Consider the following 21,278-nt stretch of genomic DNA (forward strand, 5'->3'; position numbering starts at 1 on the left):
TCATGTGCGGTCATTATACAGTATGGAGCGTCATGTGCGGCCATTATACGGTATGGAGCATCATGTGGGGCCATTATACGGTATGCATGCCGTCATTATACAGTATGGAGCGTCATGTGTGTTCATTATACAGTATGGAGCGTCATGTGTGGCAATTATACAGTATGGGGCATCATGTGCGGTCATTATACAGTATGGAGCGTCATGTGTGGCAATTATACAGTATGGGGCATCATGTGCGGTCATTATACAGTATGGAGCATCATGTGCGGTCATTATACAGTATGGAGCATCATGTGCGGCCATTATACAGTATGGAGCATCATGAGCAGTCATTATACAATATGGAGCATCATGTGCAGCCAGTATACAGTATGCAGCATCATGTGCGGTCAATATACAATACGGAGCATCATGTGCGGTCATTATACAGTATGGAGCATCATGTGCGGTCATTATACAGTATGGGGCATCATGTGCGGCCATTATACAGTATGGAGCATCATGTGCGGTCATTATACAGTATGGAGCATCATGTGCGGCCATTATACAGTATGGAGCATCATGTGCGGTCATTATACAGTATGGAGCGTCATGTGTGGCCATTATACAGTATGGGGCATCATGTGCAGTCATTATACAATATGGAGCATCATGTGCAGCCAGTATACAGTATGCAGCATCATGTGCGGTCAATATACAATACGGAGCATCATGTGCGGTCATTATACAGTATGGAGCATCATGTGTGGCCATTATACAGTATGGAGCGTCATGTGTGGCCATTATACAGTATGGGGCATCATGTGTGGTCATTATACGGTCTGGAGCATCATGTGCAGTCATTATACAGTATGGAGCATCATGTGCGGCCATTATACGGTATGGGGCATCATGTGCGGTCATTATACAGTATGGAGCATCATGTGCGGTCATTATACAGTATGGAGCATCATGTGCGGTCATTATACAGTATGGAGCATCATGTGCGGTCATTATACAGTATGGAGCGTCATGTGCGGCCATTATACAGTATGGAGCGTCATGTGTGGCCATTATACAGTATGGAGCGTCATGTGTGGCCATTATACAGTATGGAGCGTCATGTGTGGCCATTATACAGTATGGAGCGTCATGTGCGGTCATTATACAGTATGGAGCACTGTGTGGCCATATTTTTTTGTTTATAACTATTGTATATGAAACAGTGTGATCAGCAGTGCTAAATGGGTGTAGTTGGGACGTGGATATGGGTGTGACTAATTATGAATGGGTGTGGTCAGAGGCGTGGCCTAAAATTTGCCGCGGCGCGCTTCGCGCGCCGCTAACTTTGTCCCTCTTTCCCATCTTCAAAGGTTGGGAGGTATGCTTAAGGAATTTATCTAGATGTGTGATGAGCACATTGATCCCCAAGGTACTTCACAGAAGTTAATAAAGTTGAGCCATGAAAATAAAAAAATCATATTTTTTCCCACAAAAATGTTGTTTTAGCCCCAATTCTTTTTATTTTCACAAGGTTAACCCCTTAATCCCATATGACGTACTGTCCCGTCGAGGTGACCTGGTACTTAATTCCCAGTGACAGGATAGTACGTCATGCTATTTAATGCAACATCGCGACTTAAGTCGCGGTGATCCCTTTAAATTTCCAACGCCATCTTACCTGGAGGAAGATGGTGTCAGCATCCCAGAGACTGGCTCCACCCCCCCAGGCCTCTCGATCGCTGTGATTGGCTGTTCAATTCTGAACAGCCAATCACAGTGTTTCACATTGTTTCAGCCAATCAGATTGGCTGAAACAATGAAGTCCCAGGCTAGGATCGACTACCGATGTACTCGATCCTAGGGCCGTATCATATCGCGGTATTACCGCGCTGTGCCCTGCTGTACCTGCCTGGATCGGTGCTGCAATAGCACCGATCATAGGCCAGAGCCTAGTACAGGCCCAGCAGGGCCTGCAGGAGATGATTGGCGCGATTGATGCTATTGACGATCGCGCCAATCACAGGGCACAGCGGCAGTCACGTTGTGACCGCTGTGTGCCCTGCTGGTGACCTGGCTGTGACCTGCGTAGGACCGGAGGGATACTAGGCAGTTGCCATGGTCACCAGTGCCTGTAGGAATTGGTGGGATCAATGTTATTATTCGATCCCACCAATGACAGCTCACAGCAGCGGTGTGACCACTCTGTGACCTGTCTGTCACCTGCATGTGACCTGTCTGACTGCTCTGCAGGGGTCCTCACTCTAGCTGAGGACTCCTGCAGAGCGATCACACAGCCAGATCTACTCTTGCTGGGCCTTGTGGTGCTACAGAAGCCACAGAACACCACAATCCCTGCTAAAGAAAAGAAAGAAAGAAAGAAAGAAGACCGAAGAAAGAAGACAGAAGAAAGAAGAGAGACTACAAACATAAGTGTTATCAGCCCCTACCCGATCTCTCTTCACCCTTTTCACACCCGGGCTTTATAAACTTTAGTGAAACACTTGGGGGTTCAAAGTTCTCACCACACATCTAGACAAGTTCCTTAGGGGGTGTAGGTTCCAAATTGGGGTCACTTGTGGGGGGTTTCCACTGTTTAGGCACATCAGGGGCTCGTCAAACGGAACATAATGGCCGCAGAACATTCCATCAAAGCCTGCATTCCAAAACGTCACTACTTCCCTTCAGAGCCCTGACGTGTGCCTAAACAGTAGTTTTCTCCCACATATGGGGTACCAACGTACTCAGAACAAATTGGACAACAACATTTGAGGTCCAATTTCTCCTGTTACCCTTGGGAAAATAAAAAATTGGGGACTACAAGATCATTTTTGTGGGCAAAAAATAGGATTTTTTATTTTCACACCCGGGCGTTATAAACTTTAGTGAAACACTTGGAGGCTCAAAGTGCTCACCACACATCTAGATAAGTTCCTTAGGGGGTCTAGTTTCCAAAATGGGGTCACTTGTGGGGGTTTCCAGTGTTTAGGCACACCAGGGGCTCGTCAAAGGCAACACGTCCGATCGCAATTCCAGCCAATTTTAGGTTGAAATATCAAACGGCGCTCCTTCACTTCCGAGCCCTGCTGTGCGCCCAAATAATGGTTCCCCGCCACATATGGGGTATCAGTGTACTCAGGACGAAATGCAACTTTTAGGGTCCAATTTCTCCTGTTACCTTTGACAAAATAAAAAATTGGGGTCTAAACGATCATGTTTGTGGAAAAAAATATGATTTTTTATTTTCACGCCCGGGCGTTATAAACTTCTGTGAAGCCATTGAGGGTTCAAAGTGCTCATCACACATCTAGATAAGTTCCAAAGGGGGTCTAGTTTCCAATATGGGGTCACTTGTTTGGGGTTTCCACTGTTTAGGCACATCAGGGGCTCGTCAAACGCAACATGTTGTCCAATCATAATTCCTGATAATTTTAGGTTGAAAAAATCAAACAGCGCTCCTTTCCTTCCAAGCCCTGTGGTTCTCCCTCACATATGGGGTATCAGCATACTCAGGACAAATTGGACAACAACCTTCATGGTCCAATTTCTCCTTTTACCCTTGGGAAAATAAAAAAATTGTTGCTAAAAGATCGTTTTCGTGACTAAAAAGTTAAATTTTCATTTTTTCCTTCCACATTCCTTCTGCTCCTGTGAAGCACCTGAAGGGTTAATAAACTTCTTGAATGTAGTTTTGATCAGCTTGAGGGGTGCAGTTTTTAGAATGGTGTCATTTTTGGGTATTGTTTGCTACATAGACCCCTAAATGTGACTTCAAATGTGAGGTGGTCCCTAAAAAATATGGTTTTGTAAATTTTGTTGTAAAAATGAGAAATCACTGGTCAACTTTTAACCCTTATAACTCCCTAACAAAAAAAAAATTTGTTTCCAAAATTGTTCTGATGTAAAGTAGACTTGTGGGAAATGTTATTTATTAGCTACTAGATGGCAGCCCGATTCTAAAGAATCGGGAGTCTAGAATCCATATATACTTTATTTATTCAAATGTAAGAATAATACAATTAATAAATAATAGTAAGAAAGAACAAAAAATGGCTGCACTCACCAGCTCTTGACAATTCTTGACAGTACGGCACATTTCTGATTGGTCGCTCGCGGCAGGCGGCAACCAATCAGAAAAGTGCCGCGCACCACGAAGGCATATATCTTTGTCCACCCTGAGCGGGTGTAGGACGCTGGTGACGTCACTTATCTCCGGACAAAGCCACGGAAGTTGGCACAAATTGCCGGAAGTAGTATTCTAGGCAATTATATATTAGATTTTAATGTTATCAGTGTTTACCTTTGAACGTTTATATTGTATTGTCCTGTCACCAGCCATGTGTACGATTATCGGCCGAAAGCCTCTCTGGAACCAATAATCACCCCATGTAAAGGTATCTTTATAAGTTAAAGATTCAGAATACTATGACTTTTATCATATCCTGAACAGTCAAGTTTTTTATGAACCGTTAAGGTTTTCTGGTTGAAGTAAAAAAAACTCTGAGTGTTTACAGTTTGAAACCATAAAATGTTGAAAAATTATGTCATTCTTGAGTATATCACTCAATGGTGCTCATAAACGTGTCAAATTTGATCTATAATATACTTTAATATGCGTTACTTTAATCTTTAATATACTTAAGAACAGGGCCCCAGACATCACACAGGGGGTCTGAAACACCGCACAGTGGTCCAAAATATCACTGTGCTCTGCCTGGGGCCCCATATGCTGCCTGGGGCCCCTGTGCTCTGCCTGGGGCCCCATGTTCTGCCTGGGGCCCCTGTGCTCTGCCTGGGGCCACTGTGCTCTGCCTGGGGCCCCATATGCTGCCTGGGGCCCCTGTGCTCTGCCTGGGGCCCCATATGCTGCCTGGGGCCCCTGTGCTCTGCCTGGGGCCCCATAGGCTGCCTGGGGCCCCTGTGCTCTACCTGGGACCACTGTGCTCTGCCTGGGGCCCCATATGCTGCCTGGGGCCCCTGTGCTCTGCCTGGGGCCCCTGTGCTCTGCCTGGGGCCCCATGTTCTGCCTGGGGCCACTGTGCTCTGCCTGGGGCCCCATAGGCTGCCTGGGGCCCCTGTGCTCTGCCTGGGACCACTGTGCTCTGCCTGGGGCCCCTGTGCTCTGCCTGGGGCCCCTGTGCTCTGCCTGGGGCCCCATATGCTGCCTGGGGCCCCTGTGCTCTGCCTGGGGCCCCATATGCTGCCTGGGGCCCCTGTGCTCTGCCTGGGGCCCCTGTGCTCTGCCTGGGGCCCCATGTTCTGCCTGGGGCCCCTGTGCTCTGCCTGGGGCCACTGTGCTCTGCCTGGGGCCCCATGTTCTGCCTGGGGCCACTGTGCTCTGCCTGGGGCCCCATAAGCTGCCTGGGGCCCCTGTGCTCTGCCTGGGACCACTGTGCTCTGCCTAGGGCCCCATATGCTGCCTGGGGCCCCTGTGCTCTGCCTGGGGCCACTGTGCTCTGCCTGGGGCCCCTGTGCTCTGCCTGGGGCCACTGTGCTCTGCCTGGGGCCCCATATGCTGCCTGGGGCCCCTGTGCTCTGCCTGGGGCCCCATATGCTGCCTGGGGCCCCTGTGCTCTGCCTGGGGCCCCTGTGCTCTGCCTGGGGCCCCATATGCTGCCTGGGGCCCCTGTGCTCTGCCTGGGGCCCCTGTGCTCTGCCTGGGGCCCCATGTTCTGCCTGGGGCCCCTGTGCTCTGCCTGGGGCCACTGTGCTCTGCCTGGGGCCCCATATGCTGCCTGGGGCCCCTGTGCTCTGCCTGGGGCCCCATATGCTGCCTGGGGCCCCTGTGCTCTGCCTGGGACCACTGTGCTCTGCCTGGGGCCCCATATGCTGCCTGGGGCCCCTGTGCTCTGCCTGGGGCCACTGTGCTCTGCCTGGGGCCCCATAGGCTGCCTGGGGCCCCTGTGCTCTGCCTGGGACCACTGTGCTCTGCCTGGGGCCCCATATGCTGCCTGGGGCCCCTGTGCTCTGCCTGGGGCCACTGTGCTCTGCCTGGGGCCCCATATGCTGCCTGGGGCCCCTGTGCTCTGCCTGGGTGTAGGACACTGGTGACGTCACTTATCTCCGGACATTAGCTCCGGACATTAGCTCCGGACATTATCTCCGGACATTAGCTCCGGACATTATCTCCGGACATTAGCTCCGGACAAAGCCACGGAAGTTGGCACAAATTGCAGGAAGTAGTATTCTAGGCAATTATATATTAGATATTGTGTGACATATTTCTCTGTTTTAAGGGCACAAAAATTCAAAGATTGAAAATCGCAAAATTTTCCACATTTTCGCCAAATTTCCATTTTTACACAAATAAACGCAAGTTATATCAAAGAAATGTTACCACTATCATGAAGTACAATATGTCACGACTCACGAGAAAATAATCTCAGAATCGTCAAGATCCGTGAAGCATTCCAGAATTATAACCTCATAAAGGGACAGTGGTCAGAATTGTAAAAATTGGCCCGGTCATTTACGTGCAAACCACCCTTGGGGCGTAAGCGGTTAATGGGGGAAAATGGACCCCAAAATTTGTTGTGAAATTTCTCCAGAGTACACCAGCACCCCATATGTCGCTGTATAGTATTGCTTAGCCATATGGCGAGACTCAGGAGGAACGGCCTGCCCCGAAGCACAAACAGTCAGTCTTTCTCTCTGTCTCAGTGATGATGAACATGGGTGTGCTTCGGGGTGGCCTGTGGGCAGGTCTTCCCATGGTTTCTCTGGCCTAGAGAACCAAGATAAGTCTCTGCCTACAGTCCCGCCCCGGGGCACAAGCATCTCATTAAGGGTACCGTCACACAGTACCATTTTGATCGCTACGACGGTACGATTCGTGACGTTCTAGCGATATCGTTACGATATCGCAGTGTCTGACACGCAGCAGCGATCAGGGATCCTGCTGAGAATCGTACGTCGTAGCAGATCGTATGGAACTTTCTTTCGTCGCTTGATCACCCGCTGACATCGCTGGATCGTTGTGTGTGACAGCGATCCAGCGATGTGTTCGCTTGTAACCAGGGTAAACATCGGGTAACTAAGCGCAGGGCCGCGCTTAGTAACCCGATGTTTACCGTGGTTACCAGCGTAAACGTAAAAAAAAACAAACAGTACATACTCACATTCCGGTGTCTGTCCTCAGGCGTCTCAGCTTCTCTTCAGTGTGAGCGCCGGCCGGAAAGCGAGCACAGCGGTGACGTCTGACGTCACCGCTGTGCTTTCCGGCTATGGCGCTTACACAGTGGAGAGAAGCAGAACGCCGGGGGACAGACACCGGAATGTAAGTATGTACTGTTTGTTTTTTTTACGTTTACGCTGGTAACCAGGGTAAACATCGGGTTACTAAGCGCGGCCCTGCGCTTAGTTACCCGATGTTTACCCTGGTTACCGGGGACTTCGGCATCGCTCCAGCGCCGTGATTGCAACGTGTGACCGCAGTCTACGACGCTGGAGCGATAATCATACGATCGCTGCGACGTCACGGATCGTGCCGTCGTAGCGATTAAAATGGTACTGTGTGACGGTACCCTAAGTGAAAACTTCTAACACTGATTACACAAGAACAAAAATACGGATTTCTTCACCCCAGGTATCATTTTAATCAGTGTAACAGTGGCAACATGACAATGCCTGTAGTTTACTTAGCAAAATCCTGCTGACAGGTTTGTTTTAAGCTTAAACCCTAAACCCATTTTAATTCCAGCTACCTCCTACCTCTAACTTTGTCGTTGGTGCCAATATGAACCATGAATGCTGGGTCCTCATCAGTTCATCAAAGTAATCCATCAATCCAATCCGCAATGTATCGAACTTGAGTGCCAGGAACACGACATATCTTCAACTATCCCAGTCTTTGTGTCAGATTACCCTGTCTGTTCCTATAATAATTGAATCATGACTGCCAGCACCCATCTGGCCTTGCCCTTCACTCCTATTCTCCTTACCACTAGAGCAGACATTTTACCGGCATTCAGAGGGCTCATCTTGCTTCAGTTGTGCTACCCTTGTACTGACACCCCACTTCATCTGCCAACTTGACAAACCTGTTGATGTGTGCCAGATTAGGACTGGCCTTACACTCTTCCCTCTAACCCGCCTTCTGTCTCCCAGCTAGCTCCCTGATTGTTTTGATCTTCCATGCTACCATTATCCCCTACGTCTACCCCAGCAAGCACCTGTTCAGTGAGTGGCAAACTCTTTTCCATTTTGTCAGTGGATCTCAGTGTTGCAAGCTGATCATTAAGATCCAGTACCTGGGCTTCCAAATGTACGGCTGGTCAAGGATTGTACATACAGTACAACAAGATGATGATTAGCAATCATGGAGCACCTTTTACAAATGGGGATGGATTGCACAAACACAGGAATAATTACTGATCAAAAAATCAGTCAACAAGATCAAGTTACTTCCTTCTAAAGTCCCTAAATCCAAAATAACTAAAACTGAAGTCAAATTTTTTTTGTATAAAACTGAAGTCATACACATAACACAAAACACTATTTAGAGCAAAACACTCACAAACTAATTCACTTGCTTTTTCCGATCCTTTTAAAAATGCTTTCTTGTTCTTAGCTACAATGCAACTAGCAACTAACTGCAATGTTTGCAAAATGTATTTTCTCTTCCATTTCCATTACCTGGGTTGTCACCGCTTTAATTAGGAGTGGTATTCAGCAAAAGGAATGTATGATTCCCTGTTGCCCATTATTGGGCAACAGTTTATGATGTTCTGTTGCCTATTGTCCATGTAGAAACTATGCTAAACCTCAGTCCACATGGCATTGAAAAGATTTTTTTGGGACCCACCATATGCTAGTTGAAAATTTGAACTGATTGCACCAAACAATATTTTAAGCTACCACATCAATTAAACTTGGTATGGGGACAAAATTGATTAGTATGGTCTTCAAGGTTAAAAATGGCTTATTCCTTAAAAGGTTGTAAGTAACTTAAATTTATTCTTTTTTTTTTTTAACTCATTAGGCCTTTTTAGTTGGCATTGTTGTTCCAGATGCCGAAGTGATGCCAGGATGGGCAAGGAAGAAAGGTTTTGAAGGAACATTTGTGGAACTATGCAATAATTTGGTATGAAATCAGCACATACAAAATAATAAATGTTACCATTAGTAAAGAAAAAAAACAAGATAAATTTGTGTATTGGTCCAAAAATACAAATAGATAAAAACAAATTAATCATATACTAGGAATATGTTGTCCTGTTATAGAAAAGGAGTCTAGCACAGCTGTGTTTATTTTTTATAAAACTGTGTCTTTTATTCTATAGGTTCAGAGACATGTGCAAAGCACTTGGCTGATATGTTCATGTTTTGAGCTAACAGATCTTAGATAAAGCCACATACAGTACAACAATACATGTTTAGACCTTAATTATAATCTGAATTGCAGCATTACTTACTTAAATGAGACTAAATGGCTGCTTTAATATACATTTCTATAAGACATACAGCAATATTCAGATGATACATCTAATCCTAATAGAACACAAACATATTAATACAAAGCTACATCAGACTGTTGATATAACATCTGTCTGAGGCCATAGCCACAAAAAGGCTACATTGGACATACTGGGCACAAGCCACTCTGACTGGCAGACTCCAGAGAAACCCTGACACCATTTTACCACTATACAGGGATCTAAGCTCACAATGGGGTCCAGTGCTAACTACGGAGGGGCTGCTATCCAGAGGTGCGCAGGAATGGTTGCCAAGCAGGGTCAAAGCCAAGAATTTGCATGAAGGACAAAATCAGGATCCGTAAGAAAAGTCAGAATACATAAGCCGAGGTCAAAACAAGGAGCAACCAAACAAGGAGTTAAATATCCAGGACTGAACCAAAGAAGGACAAGACTGTATCTGGCAGCTTCCAGCAGTAATCTAGAAGCTTTAGTAGAGTGTGATTAGTGATGAGCGAGTGTACTCTTGCTTGAGTTTTCCTGAGCACGCTCGGGTGACCTCCGAGTATTTATTATGACTGCTCGGAGATTTCGTTTTCATTGCGGCAACTGAATGATTTACAGCTACTAGCCTGCTTGATTACATGTGGGGATTCCCTAGCAACCAGGCAACCCCTACATGTACTCAGCCTGGCTAGTAGCTGTAAATCATTCAGCTGCCGCGATGAAAACTAAATCTCCGAGCAGTCATAAATACTCGGAGACCACCCGAGCGTGCTCAAAAAAACCCGAGCAACGAGTACACTTGCTCGTCACTAGGTGTGATGCTTTCCAATTGGCTGGAGCAGGGACCTGACAGCATACACACCCATACTGCTAAACTGGACGGCAATACGGTCCCAGCCACCCAAATCTTCTGGTTCCAACGTTTCTTCTAACACCAGAACCGCCTGCAGAATGAATATGGCTTCACCTGCAGGTCCTGGTGGAGATTTGATAGTTGAGATATATTAGCACATTGTTAATAGTTTGGAATAATATAGCATAGAATAAGACATTAATAGTGGTATGAATTAAGCATGAACTTAAAGCAATTCTAAAAGAATATACATTTATAATAATCAGACATTTATGATTATAACTAGACAGCCAATATATTCCCCCATCTCCAATGAAATACTTTCTATATCATTAAAGGACACTTGCATAATGTTAATTATATAACGTTATAGGAGCTTTACACACTTACTTGCATGAACTCTCACAGTTACTCCGTGCCACAGTGCACAACATGCACACTCCCAGGACCCCGCTCACCCAAGCAACTACCTCACAACTTGCACACATGCGACCATCCACCTACCAGCCTCTTCTCACCCCTAAAAAAGGAACCTGTCAGCAGGATTGTGCTGGGTAACATACTAACACTGTCAAGTTGGCGCTGTTATACTGATTGAAATGATCCCTTGTTTGATGAAATCCGTCTTGTGGTTGTTGTTTAATCTTTATTTGCAGTTTTCAGTTCATGAGATTCTCGTGCTCTGGGGCGGGGGTCTTTATGTGGAGCTCTGCTTATATATTCATCTGTATGGCTTATGACAGGTCACTGATCCCTCAGTGACCTGCCCCCTATTTTACATACTGTATATCTTATTGTATTGAAAAAAAAATTGCATTCATCAAGCAGGCGCCGGCGGATGGATGCTACTGAGCAGGTGCCGCCAGTGCCATCTTGGTGGAGACAATTTTTTTCTTCCACTGGCTCGCATCTATCAAGTTCCGAATTATGCTACAGAACAGGTGCGGCCAGCGCCATTTTGAGGAAGAAATTTTTTTCTTTCTCAAGAAAATTAGATCACTTAATAAAATGAATATATGGATATTATAGATCCGAGCATGCTATAACACAGGCGCCGCTGTCGGTGCCTGCATAATGAATAATTTTTTTTTTCGGGGCGTCCTGTGGGCAGGTCTTTCCTTGGTTTCTCTGGCTTACAGCAGGAAGGTAAGACCCTGCTTACAGTCCCGCCCCAGAGTTCGGGCATCTCATTAACTGAAATCTTCTAACACTGATTACTAGTGTTGAGCGATACCGTCCGATACTTGAAAGTATCGGTATCGGAAAGTATCGGCCGATACCGGCAAAATATCGGATCCAATCCGATACCGATACCCGATACCAATACAAGTCAATGGGACTCATGTATCGGACGGTATTCCTGATGGTTCCCAGGGTCTGAAGGAGAGGAAACTCTCCTTCAGGCCCTGGGAACCATATAAATGTGTAAAAGAAAGAATTAAAATAAAAAATATCGCTATACTCACCTCTCCGACGCAGCCGGGACTTCAGCGAGGGAACCGGCAGCGTTGTTTGTTTAAAATTCGCGCTATTACTTGGTTACGTGAATTCCCGGCTTGTGATTGGTCAGGTCGGCCATGTTGCCGGGACGCGGACCAATCACAGCAAGCCGTGACGAAATTACGTCACGGCTTGCTGTGATTGGTCCGCGTCCCGGCAATATGGCCGCCCTGACCAATCACAAGCCGTGACGTCACGGGAGGCTGGACACGCGCTCATTTTAAAATGGGCGCGTGTCCAGCCTCCCGTGACGTCACGGCTTGTGATTGGTTGCGCCGCGGTCAACCAATCACAAGCCGGGAGGCTGGACGCGCTCATTTTAAAATGGGCGCGTGTCCAGCCTCCCGTGACGTCACGGCTTGTGATTGGTTGCGCCGCGGTCAACCAATCACAAGCCGGGAGGCTGGACGCGCTCATTTTAAAATGGGCGCGTGTCCAGCCTCCCGTGACGTCACGGCTTGTGATTGGTTGCGCCGCGGTCAACCAATCACAAGCCGGGAGGCTGGACGCGCTCATTTTAAAATGGGCGCGTGTCCAGCCTCCCGTGACGTCACGGCTTGTGATTGGTCAGGGCGGCCATATTGCCGGGACGCGGACCAATCACAGCAAGCCGTGACGTAATTTCGTCACGGCTTGCTGTGATTGGTCCGCGTCCCGGCAACATGGCCGACCTGACCAATCACAAGCCGGGAATTCACGTAACCAAGTAATAGCGCGAATTTTAAACAAACAACGCTGCCGGTTCCCTCGCTGAAGTCCCGGCTGCGTCGGAGAGGTGAGTATAGCGATATTTTTTATTTTAATTCTCTCTTTTACACATTTTAACATTAATGTTGTTGCGATACCCGATACCCGATACCACAAGAGTATCGGAATCCCGGTATCGGAATTCCGATACAGCAAGTATCGGCCGATACCCGATACTTGCAGCATCGGAATGCTCAACACTACTGATTACACAAGAAGTACAACATGGGTTTCTTCACCCCTGTTTATCAGTTTAACATTACCAACCTGACAATGACTGTAGTTTCCTTAGCAAAAGCCTGCTGACAGGTTCACTTTAAAGACTTTTCTTATAAACTGTAGTAATAGATTGATTTATTTTTTAGGAACTTAAAAAAGCAATAATGGCTGATATGGTGAGACTTGGAAAAGAGAGTGGGCTCCATTCCTTTGAGCAGGTAAGAAATGTTATCGTGGAGCTTATGGAGTCATCAATGTTGCCTTCCTTACATGTTGGTGATACTAGTTTGATTGATTGCAATGTGGTATTCGAAATATTATTAAAGGTGATGTCCAAAGGAGATTTTTTTTTCTAAAGAATTGACACTGGTATGAAAAAAAATAGAAGTGATTCTCAATTATCATTAGCAGCTCTCTTTTTGTGGCTTACTCAGTCCCTACTGGTCTGTATCTCTTTGTAGGGTCTCGATGAACACAAAATGACATAACTGTAGAAAAAAGACATGCACCGCACATCCAAAACTCTTACTTTGATCTACTGTCGCTAGGCTAAAATTTACAAAACTGAACATGAGGTTCTTAGTTTAACATTCTGATCAGACTGTAAAGCCCACTGTCACGTCACAGTGAACCTCTCAGTGGGTCCCCAACCTAACAGATGTGGAGGCTGTGCCATGGGGGTTTTGCCATGCAGCATGGGTGCTGTGGGTCACTCTCACTGCTAATGCGCTGTTGCTGCGATGGTGGTCGGTGCATGGCACCAGACCTTTTCAGCTATGGAACCACTGGGATGTTCACCGTGACGTGGCAGTGGGCTTCATAAAGTCTGATTAGAATATTAAACTAAGAGCTTCGTGTTCAGTTTTGTAAATTTTTGCACCGCAGCATTAGATCAATGTATGATTTTTGGATTTGTGGCCCATGTGTTTTTTTCTACCATTATGACACACAAAATGACCACTTTGACATTCAATGGCCACAGTGATTATCCACTTTAGCCAGTGATTGGATGATCATATATTTACTGTACTGCCTTTTCCCTAGTGTGCTGAGACAGGCCATGGAAGCAGAGACCAGAGTAGACCTCTTTGATATTAAGTTTTTCTTTTTTGTGGTGCACCTTATACAGAGACACGAGTCCCATACAATTCGGTGTAACATTCTGGCTTCATACAATTCTGTGTGTATGTGTCTACATTGATTTAGTCACTAACTTGGATCGATACCAGCTGTGGTGTAACTATAGCAGGTGTGAGGGTTGCTGGTGTACCCGGGCCCTAGAGTCTAAGTTGGCCCAAAAAGTCCCCTTTGTCCGAAAAAGAAGCCCTGTACTATTAAAGGTCTTGTTAGAGAGTTTGCACTGGGGCCCATGATCTTCAAGTTACACCACTCAATACAATGGGCCGCGATTCATCGTTGTCTTTGCGTCTTTTTTCTGGAGTAAAAATGGCTCTAAAAATATTGACTTTTTTATTCATTATTTAATTTGCACAATTTAGTTTACTTTGGTTTGGTCTTTTCAGATAATTTTTAACCTAATTCATCATTTGTGACTTTTCGAAGTGTGGTAATATTTTTGCGCAGTTGTACTCCAGTACTCTAGTAGAGTACAAAATCTGTCTAACTCTATTTTTGTACAGTTAAAGCCTAATCTGCGACATTTTAAAGGATCGTATGACATTTTGATCTAAAAGAGCACAAAAAGGTAAAAGATGAAAAAAAGCATTATTGATTTTGCACAAAATGCATTAACCTCCCTGTGCCGTTTTAAAGAATTTGGCATAAAAAACAGCAGCGACTATCACAACATGGAAAAGAACTCACTTTAAAAAAAAGTTTGCCCACTGACAAAGACATGAACAGTCTATAATTTTAAGGGTAGGCTAATTTTAACATTGAGAGATAGAATATCAAATATAAAATCCAGAAAATCACATTGTATACATTGTATAAATTTATTTGCATTTTGCAGTGAGAAATAAGTATTTGATCCCTCTGGCAAACAAGACTTAATACTTTGTGGAAAAAATGCTAATAAATTTATACAATGTGATTTTCTGGATTTTATTTTTGATATTCTATCTCTCAATGTTAAAATTTACCTACCCTTAAAATTATAGACTGTTCATGTCTTTGTCAGTGGGCAAACTTACAAAATCAGCAAGGGATTAAGGCCATGTTCACACTTTGCGGTGTGCTCTGCAGGTTTATCCCGCAGCGGAATTGATACCGGTAAATCTGCAGGGCAAAACCGCTGCGGTTATCCCTGCAGATTTATCGCGGTTTGTTCCGCGGTTTCCGCTGCGGGATTACTCACTCCTGTACTATTGATGCTGCATATGCAGCAATATGCAGCATCAATAGTAATGATAAAAATAATAAAAATTGGTTATACTCACCCTCTGATGTCCGGATCTCCTGGGCGCTGCACCCGGCGGTCCGGTTCCAAAGATGCTGTGCCGAGAAGGACCTTCGTGACGTCACGGTCATGTGACCGAGGCGTCATCACGGTCATGTGACTTCGACGTCACCGCAGGTCCTGCTCGCACAGCAAACCGAAGACCGGCCGGCCACGGGCAGCGCTGAGAGGTGAGTATAACATCATTTTTTATTTTAATTCTTTTTTTTTACACTATTTATGCTTCCCAGGGCCTGGAGGAGAGTCTCCTCTCCTCCACCCCGGGTACCACCCGCACATTATCTGCTTACTTCCCGCAACGTGGGCACAGCCCCATGCGGGAAGTAAGCGGTTCAATGCATTTCTATGGGTGCAGAATCGCTGCGATTCTGCACAAAGAAGTGACATGCTGCGGGTTTTAAACCGCTGCGTTTCTGCGCGTTTTTTCCCGCAGCATGTGCACAGCGGTTTGCGGTTTCCATAGGGTTTACATGTTAATGTAAACGCTATGGAAACTGCTGCGGACCCGCAGCATCAAAATCGCCGCAGATCCGCGGAAAAACCGCAAAGTGTGAACATGCCCTAAATACTTATTTCCCCCCACTTTATTTGCCAGCCCCATTCCCTCAGAAGTAACATTATTTATGCCTTATCCTTAGGTCTAACATACCATGATGACCTGTATCTCTTATCTTCTACATTCTGTGGGGATGGGGCTGTCACTACAGTACTCCATATTTGCCAGGATACAGTTATATGAAAAAGTTTGGGCACCCCTATTAATCTTAAGCTTAATGTTTTATAAAAATTGTTTTTTTTGCAACAGCTATTTCAGTTTCATATATCTAATAACTGTTGGACACAGTAATGTTTCTGCCTTGAAATGAGGTTTGTTGTACTAACAGAAAATGTGCAATCTGCATTCAAACAAAATTTGACAGGTGCATAAGTATGGGCACCTCACCAGAAAAGTGACATTAATATTTAGTAGATCCTCCTTTTGCAAAAATAACAGGCTCTAGTCGCTTCCTGTAGCTTTTAATGAGTTCCTGGATCCTGGATGAAGGTATTTTTGACCATTCCTCTTTACAAAACAATTCCAGTTCAGATAAGTTTGATGGTCGCCGAGCATGGACAGCCCTCTGCAAATGATCCCACAGATGTTCAATGATATTCAGGTCTGGGGACTGGGATGGCCATTCCAGAACAGTGTAATTGTTCCTCTGCATGAATGCCTGAGTAGATTTGGAGCGGTGTTTTGGATCATTGTCTTGCTGAAAGATACATCCCCTGCGTAACTTCAACTTTGTCACGGATTCATGAACATTATTGTCAAGAATCTGCTGATACTGAGAGGAATCCATGCGTCCCTCAACTTTAACAAGATTCCTGGTGCCGGCATTGGCCACACAGCCCCAAAGCATGATGGTGTTATGCTGTAAGAATCAGGCTGCACTCAGATGTCAACCGAGTGCAGTCCTATTGTGAGTGTGACGATTCAAAGAGGGAAAACGGAAAGTGGACCCTCTAGACCGCGACGACAAACCCCTCATGGACGAGCTGACCATATAGACCGCCCCCTATACAGGGAGAGTTAGGGGCAGGCCCGTGAGGGACTATCGCCATGGAAGCTGGAGGACCAGGACAGGAGAAGACCAAGAAGAGGCGGAGATAGTAGGACCACAGGATAGGTGAGTACTGCAGAGACACAGGACTGGTGAGTAAACTGCAGCAGTGCAGGAACTGGCGGAGGAACTGAGGGAACGCAGAGGCTAGCAGGATACAGGAAAGACAGGATAAACCCAAAGTCAGAGGGAAAACGAACTTCACAGAGACTAAGAGCGGAACACCTGAAGAAACAAATGATAACCAGGTACAGAGGGACGGCAGGAAGCAGTCTAAATACCTAAAGGCAGGGTAGCACTTCCGGGTAACAGACCTCCAGAACCATAGAGAGGACAATAAGGAGGTCCGACTTCCTATACTAGTCCTCCAGGACCATAGAGGAGACAAAGAGGAGAGCCGACAGAAGATCAGAAGTGCACATGCGCAGCACTGAACCTGGTATGCGCGCGCGCACGAGAAGCAGAAGCCGGGAGCGAGCGAGGAGGTGGCAGCCGCGGTATGATAGTACCCCCGTCTTTACATCCCTCCCTCCTCTTTAGGCCAGAAAGAAACTTAGCTAAAATTCGAGGAGCCTGAATATTCTCCCAAGGCTCCCAGGATCTCTCCTCAGGACCGAAACCCTTCCAGTCGACCAAAAACAAAGTTCTACCTCTAATTTTTTTTATGGCCAAAATGTCCTTAACCTCAAAAACATTGTCTGCGGAAACAGGCGAAGGTGAGGAAAGAGTCGTGGTATGAAACCGATTAAAAACTACAGGCTTAAGGAGAGATACATGAAAGGAATTAGGGATACGAAGAGAGGCAGGTAACTTAAGTTTGTAAGAAACATTGTTAATACGTGCCAAAACCTCGAAAGGACCAATATAACGGGGACCCAGTTTATGTGAAGGGATTTTAAGGCGAATAAATCTAGAAGAAAGCCAGACCTTATCCCCAGGATGGAACACAGGAGAATCGAGATGCCTTTTATCTGCATGCCTCTTCATCCTATGCTGAGCTAGTTCGAGAGCAGACTTGGTCTCCTGCCAAACCCTGGAGAATTCTCTAGACAGAAGATCTGCCGCCGGCACAGTAAAGACAGGAGGAACTGGTAGAGGAAGACCAGGGTGTTGTCCGTAGATGACAAAAAATGGAGATTTGGTAGAAGCTTCGCTGGTGTGGTTTTTATAAGAAAACTCGGCCCATGGTAGTAAGTCAGACCAATCATTTTGATGAGCGTTGGAGAAATGCCGGAGATAAGTTACCAGGATCTGATTGGTACGCTCCACTTGGCCGTTGGACTGTGGATGATAGGCCGAAGAAAAATCAAGCGAAATGTTCAATGACTTACAGAGAGATCTCCAGAAACGAGCGGTGAACTGAACTCCCCAGTCAGAAACAATGTGCTGTGGAAGACCATGAATGCGAAAAATATGTTGAACAAAAATCTTCGCCAGTTCAGGAGCCGAAGGCAGACCAGGAAGAGCAATGAAATGTGCCATTTTAGAAAAATGGTCCACAACCACGAGGATGATGGTACAACCACAGGAACGAGTCAGATCAGTTAAGAAATCCATTGCAATATGTTGCCATGGAGTGGTAGGCACTGGAAGAGGAAGAAGAAGCCCGGAAGGAAGCCGCCTGGGTACTTTGTTCTTGGCACAGGAAGGACAAGAGACCACAAAAGCTTGGACATCCTTCAAAAGAGTCGGCTACCAGTAGTAACGAGATATTAGATCAAGAGTTTTCTTGAAACCGACATGTCCCGCTAGCTTGGAAGCATGTCCCCAGAGTAAAAAATGTCTCCTGTTCCTCTCAGAAATGAAAGTCTTACCCGGAGGTAAAGAGGTCATAGATACTAGAGCAAGTGTGATGATTTTAGCGCGGTCAATGATGTGCGAGGACTCCACCTCCTGTCCACCGACAAGAAGGACCTGGATAGAGCATCAGCTTTGAAGTTTTTTCTCCAGGCAGGAAGCGAAGTTCAAAGTCAAATCGGGCAAAGAACAAGGCCCACCTGGCCTGTCGTGGATTCAGTCTGTGCGCTGAACTGATGTATGCCAAATTCTTATGATCCGTAAAGATGACAAAGGGATGTAAGGCTCCTTCCAACAGATATCTCCACTCCTCTAAGGCCAATTTAATGGCCAAAAGTTCTCTGTCGCCAATGGAATAATTTATTTCAGAAGAGAAACTCTTGGAGAAGAAACCACAGGGCACAAGACGACCAGTAGAAGACTTCTGAGAAAGCACAGCTCCGGCACCGACAGCAGAGGCGTCAACCGCTAGGAAAAAGGGTTTATTAGCTTCAGGGCGATGGAGTAAAGGAGCGGAGGCGAATGCTTCTTTGAGAGAATGAAAAGTCTTTTCAGCCTCTGCTGGCCAAAGACGAGGATTGGCACCCTTCTTTATCAAAGAAGAGATGGAAGCCGACAAGGAGGAGAAATGAGGAATAAATTGCCGATAGTAATTCGCGAATCCTAGAAAATGCTGAATCGGCTTAACCCCAAGCGGACTTGGCCAGATGAGTACGGCAGAAACTTTAGCCGGATCCATACACAGACCAGAATCAGAGATGATGAAGCCCAGGAACGGCAGGGACGACTGTTCGAAGGCACACTTCTCAAGTTTAGCATACAGACGATTCTCCCTCAGACGGAAAAGAACTTGCCGCACATGTCTCCTATGAGAAAGCAGATCTGGTGAAAACACAAGGATGTCGTCCAAGTACACCACTACACAGGTGTAAAGTAGGTCCCGAAAAACATCATTCACCAACTCTTGAAAAACTGCAGGAGCATTACATAAGCCGAAAGGCATCACCAAATACTCATAATGACCGTCTCTGGTGTTAAACGCAGTCTTCCATTCATCTCCCGAACGAATTTGGATCAAGTTGTAAGCTCCTCTGAGATCCAGTTTAGTGAAGATTCGTGCTCCATGCAGACGATCAAAAAGTTCTGGGATGAGAGGAAGTGGATACTTGTTTTTAATTGTGATGTTATTGAGGCCACGGTAATCAATGCAGGGACGAAGGGAACCGTCCTTCTTCTTGACGAAAAAAAAAACAGCGCCTGCAGGTGAGGAGGACTTCCATATAAAGCCTCTGGCCAGATTCTCTTGAACGTATTCAGACATGGCTTGAGTCTCGGAGGGTGACAGAGGATAAATACGACCTCTAGGAGGAGTAGAGCCGGATACAAGATCTATCGGACAGTCGTATGGGCGATGCGGAGGTAAGGCCTCTGCTTCCTTCTTGTTGAAAACGTCCGAAAAAGAGTGATAAGCTGCGGGTAGATTCGCTAGTTCCGGAGCCCAGGGAGAGAAACTAGCAGGCTTGACGGGAAGCAGGCATCTGTTTTGACGAAACTATCCCCAGGATAGGACGTCCCCAGTATGCCAATTCAGAGTAGGTTCATGGTTTCTTAGCCAGGGGAGTCCTAAAAGAAATGCCTGGGATAAAGATGGTAAAACATAAAATGCCAACTTTTCTCGATGTAAAGCTCCAATTTGAATCTCAATCTCCTCTGTGACAGAAGAAATGACCTCCCGCAAAGGCTGACCGTCGACAGAAGCTATTTGCCTAGGAACCTCCAAGGATCTGACCGGAATCCCAAGCCTCTCGACCAGCTCAAGTTGAACAAAATTCCCAGCCGCACCAGAATCTACATAAGCCTCAAGAGAGAATCGACCGGAACCCATGCGTAAAATAACAGGCAAAATCAAAGGTGGAGAGGAATCATGGCTACCTAGGGAGGCCTCTCTTACCTGACCTAGGCGGAGGCGTTTCCCGGCTTCTGGGGACAAGAACGCAAAAGATGAGAAGCGCTGCCACAATAAAAGCATAAGCCCTGTGCGAGTCTCTCCTTTCGGCGTTGTTCGGCAGGCTTGAGGCGATCAACCTGCATAGGCTCAGGGGAAGAAGAGGAAGAAGCTGTGGTTTGGGAAAGAGAAGTACCACGTGTAACGGAGGATAAACGAGGAGATCTCCTCTCTCTGACAACCTCACGAGAACGCTCCTGGAACCGCAAATCAATGCGAGTCGCCAAAGAGATAAGGTCATCTAAAGCAGAAGGAGTATCCTGCCCTGCCAGCTCATCCTTAATACGAGAAGACAAACCTCGCCAAAATGCTCCCACCAAAGCCTTATTATTCCAACCTAAATCAGAGGACAGCGTCCAGAAACAGATGGCATATAGAGCTACAGAAAGGGTCCCCTGACTAAGGTTGAAAAGGGACTCAGTAGTCGATACCAGACGACCAGGTTCATCAAACACCTTGCGGAAGGTGTCTAAAAAGAGAGCAAGTTGAGAAACCACTGGATCATCTCGCTCCCAAAGAGGGTTCACCCAAGCCAAAGCCTCACCCTCCAAATGGGACATCACAAAAGCCACCTTAGCTCGGTCAGTTGGGTACAGTAGCGGGGATAATTCAAAGTGTAGTTGACACTGGTTGAGAAACCCGCGACATAATTTAGGATGCCCACCATACCGAGGTGGCCTGTCAAGACGGGGCGAGGGCTGTGGAGCGGACTCCTGTACAGGAGCAGAAGCGG

The 21,278-nt window shown here is 46.2% G+C and overlaps 1 protein-coding gene across 6 annotated transcripts in view; it reads left to right on the forward strand.

Moving 5' to 3' along the window:
* ACSL6 (acyl-CoA synthetase long chain family member 6) overlaps positions 1-21,278 on the forward strand; it is a 364,139-nt gene that overhangs the window by 339,953 nt on the left and 2,908 nt on the right. For all 6 annotated transcript variants that reach the window (XM_077265964.1, XM_077265965.1, XM_077265970.1 and 3 more), the window contains 2 exons: positions 8,963-9,064; positions 12,867-12,938. In XM_077265964.1, the coding sequence (XP_077122079.1) occupies positions 8,963-9,064; positions 12,867-12,938 (174 nt within the window). The remainder of the gene's footprint in view (positions 1-8,962; positions 9,065-12,866; positions 12,939-21,278) is intronic.

The sequence above is a fragment of the Ranitomeya variabilis genome, chromosome 5 (genome assembly GCF_051348905.1).
Source record: "Ranitomeya variabilis isolate aRanVar5 chromosome 5, aRanVar5.hap1, whole genome shotgun sequence".
In the NCBI taxonomy this organism is placed as follows: domain Eukaryota; kingdom Metazoa; phylum Chordata; class Amphibia; order Anura; family Dendrobatidae; genus Ranitomeya; species Ranitomeya variabilis.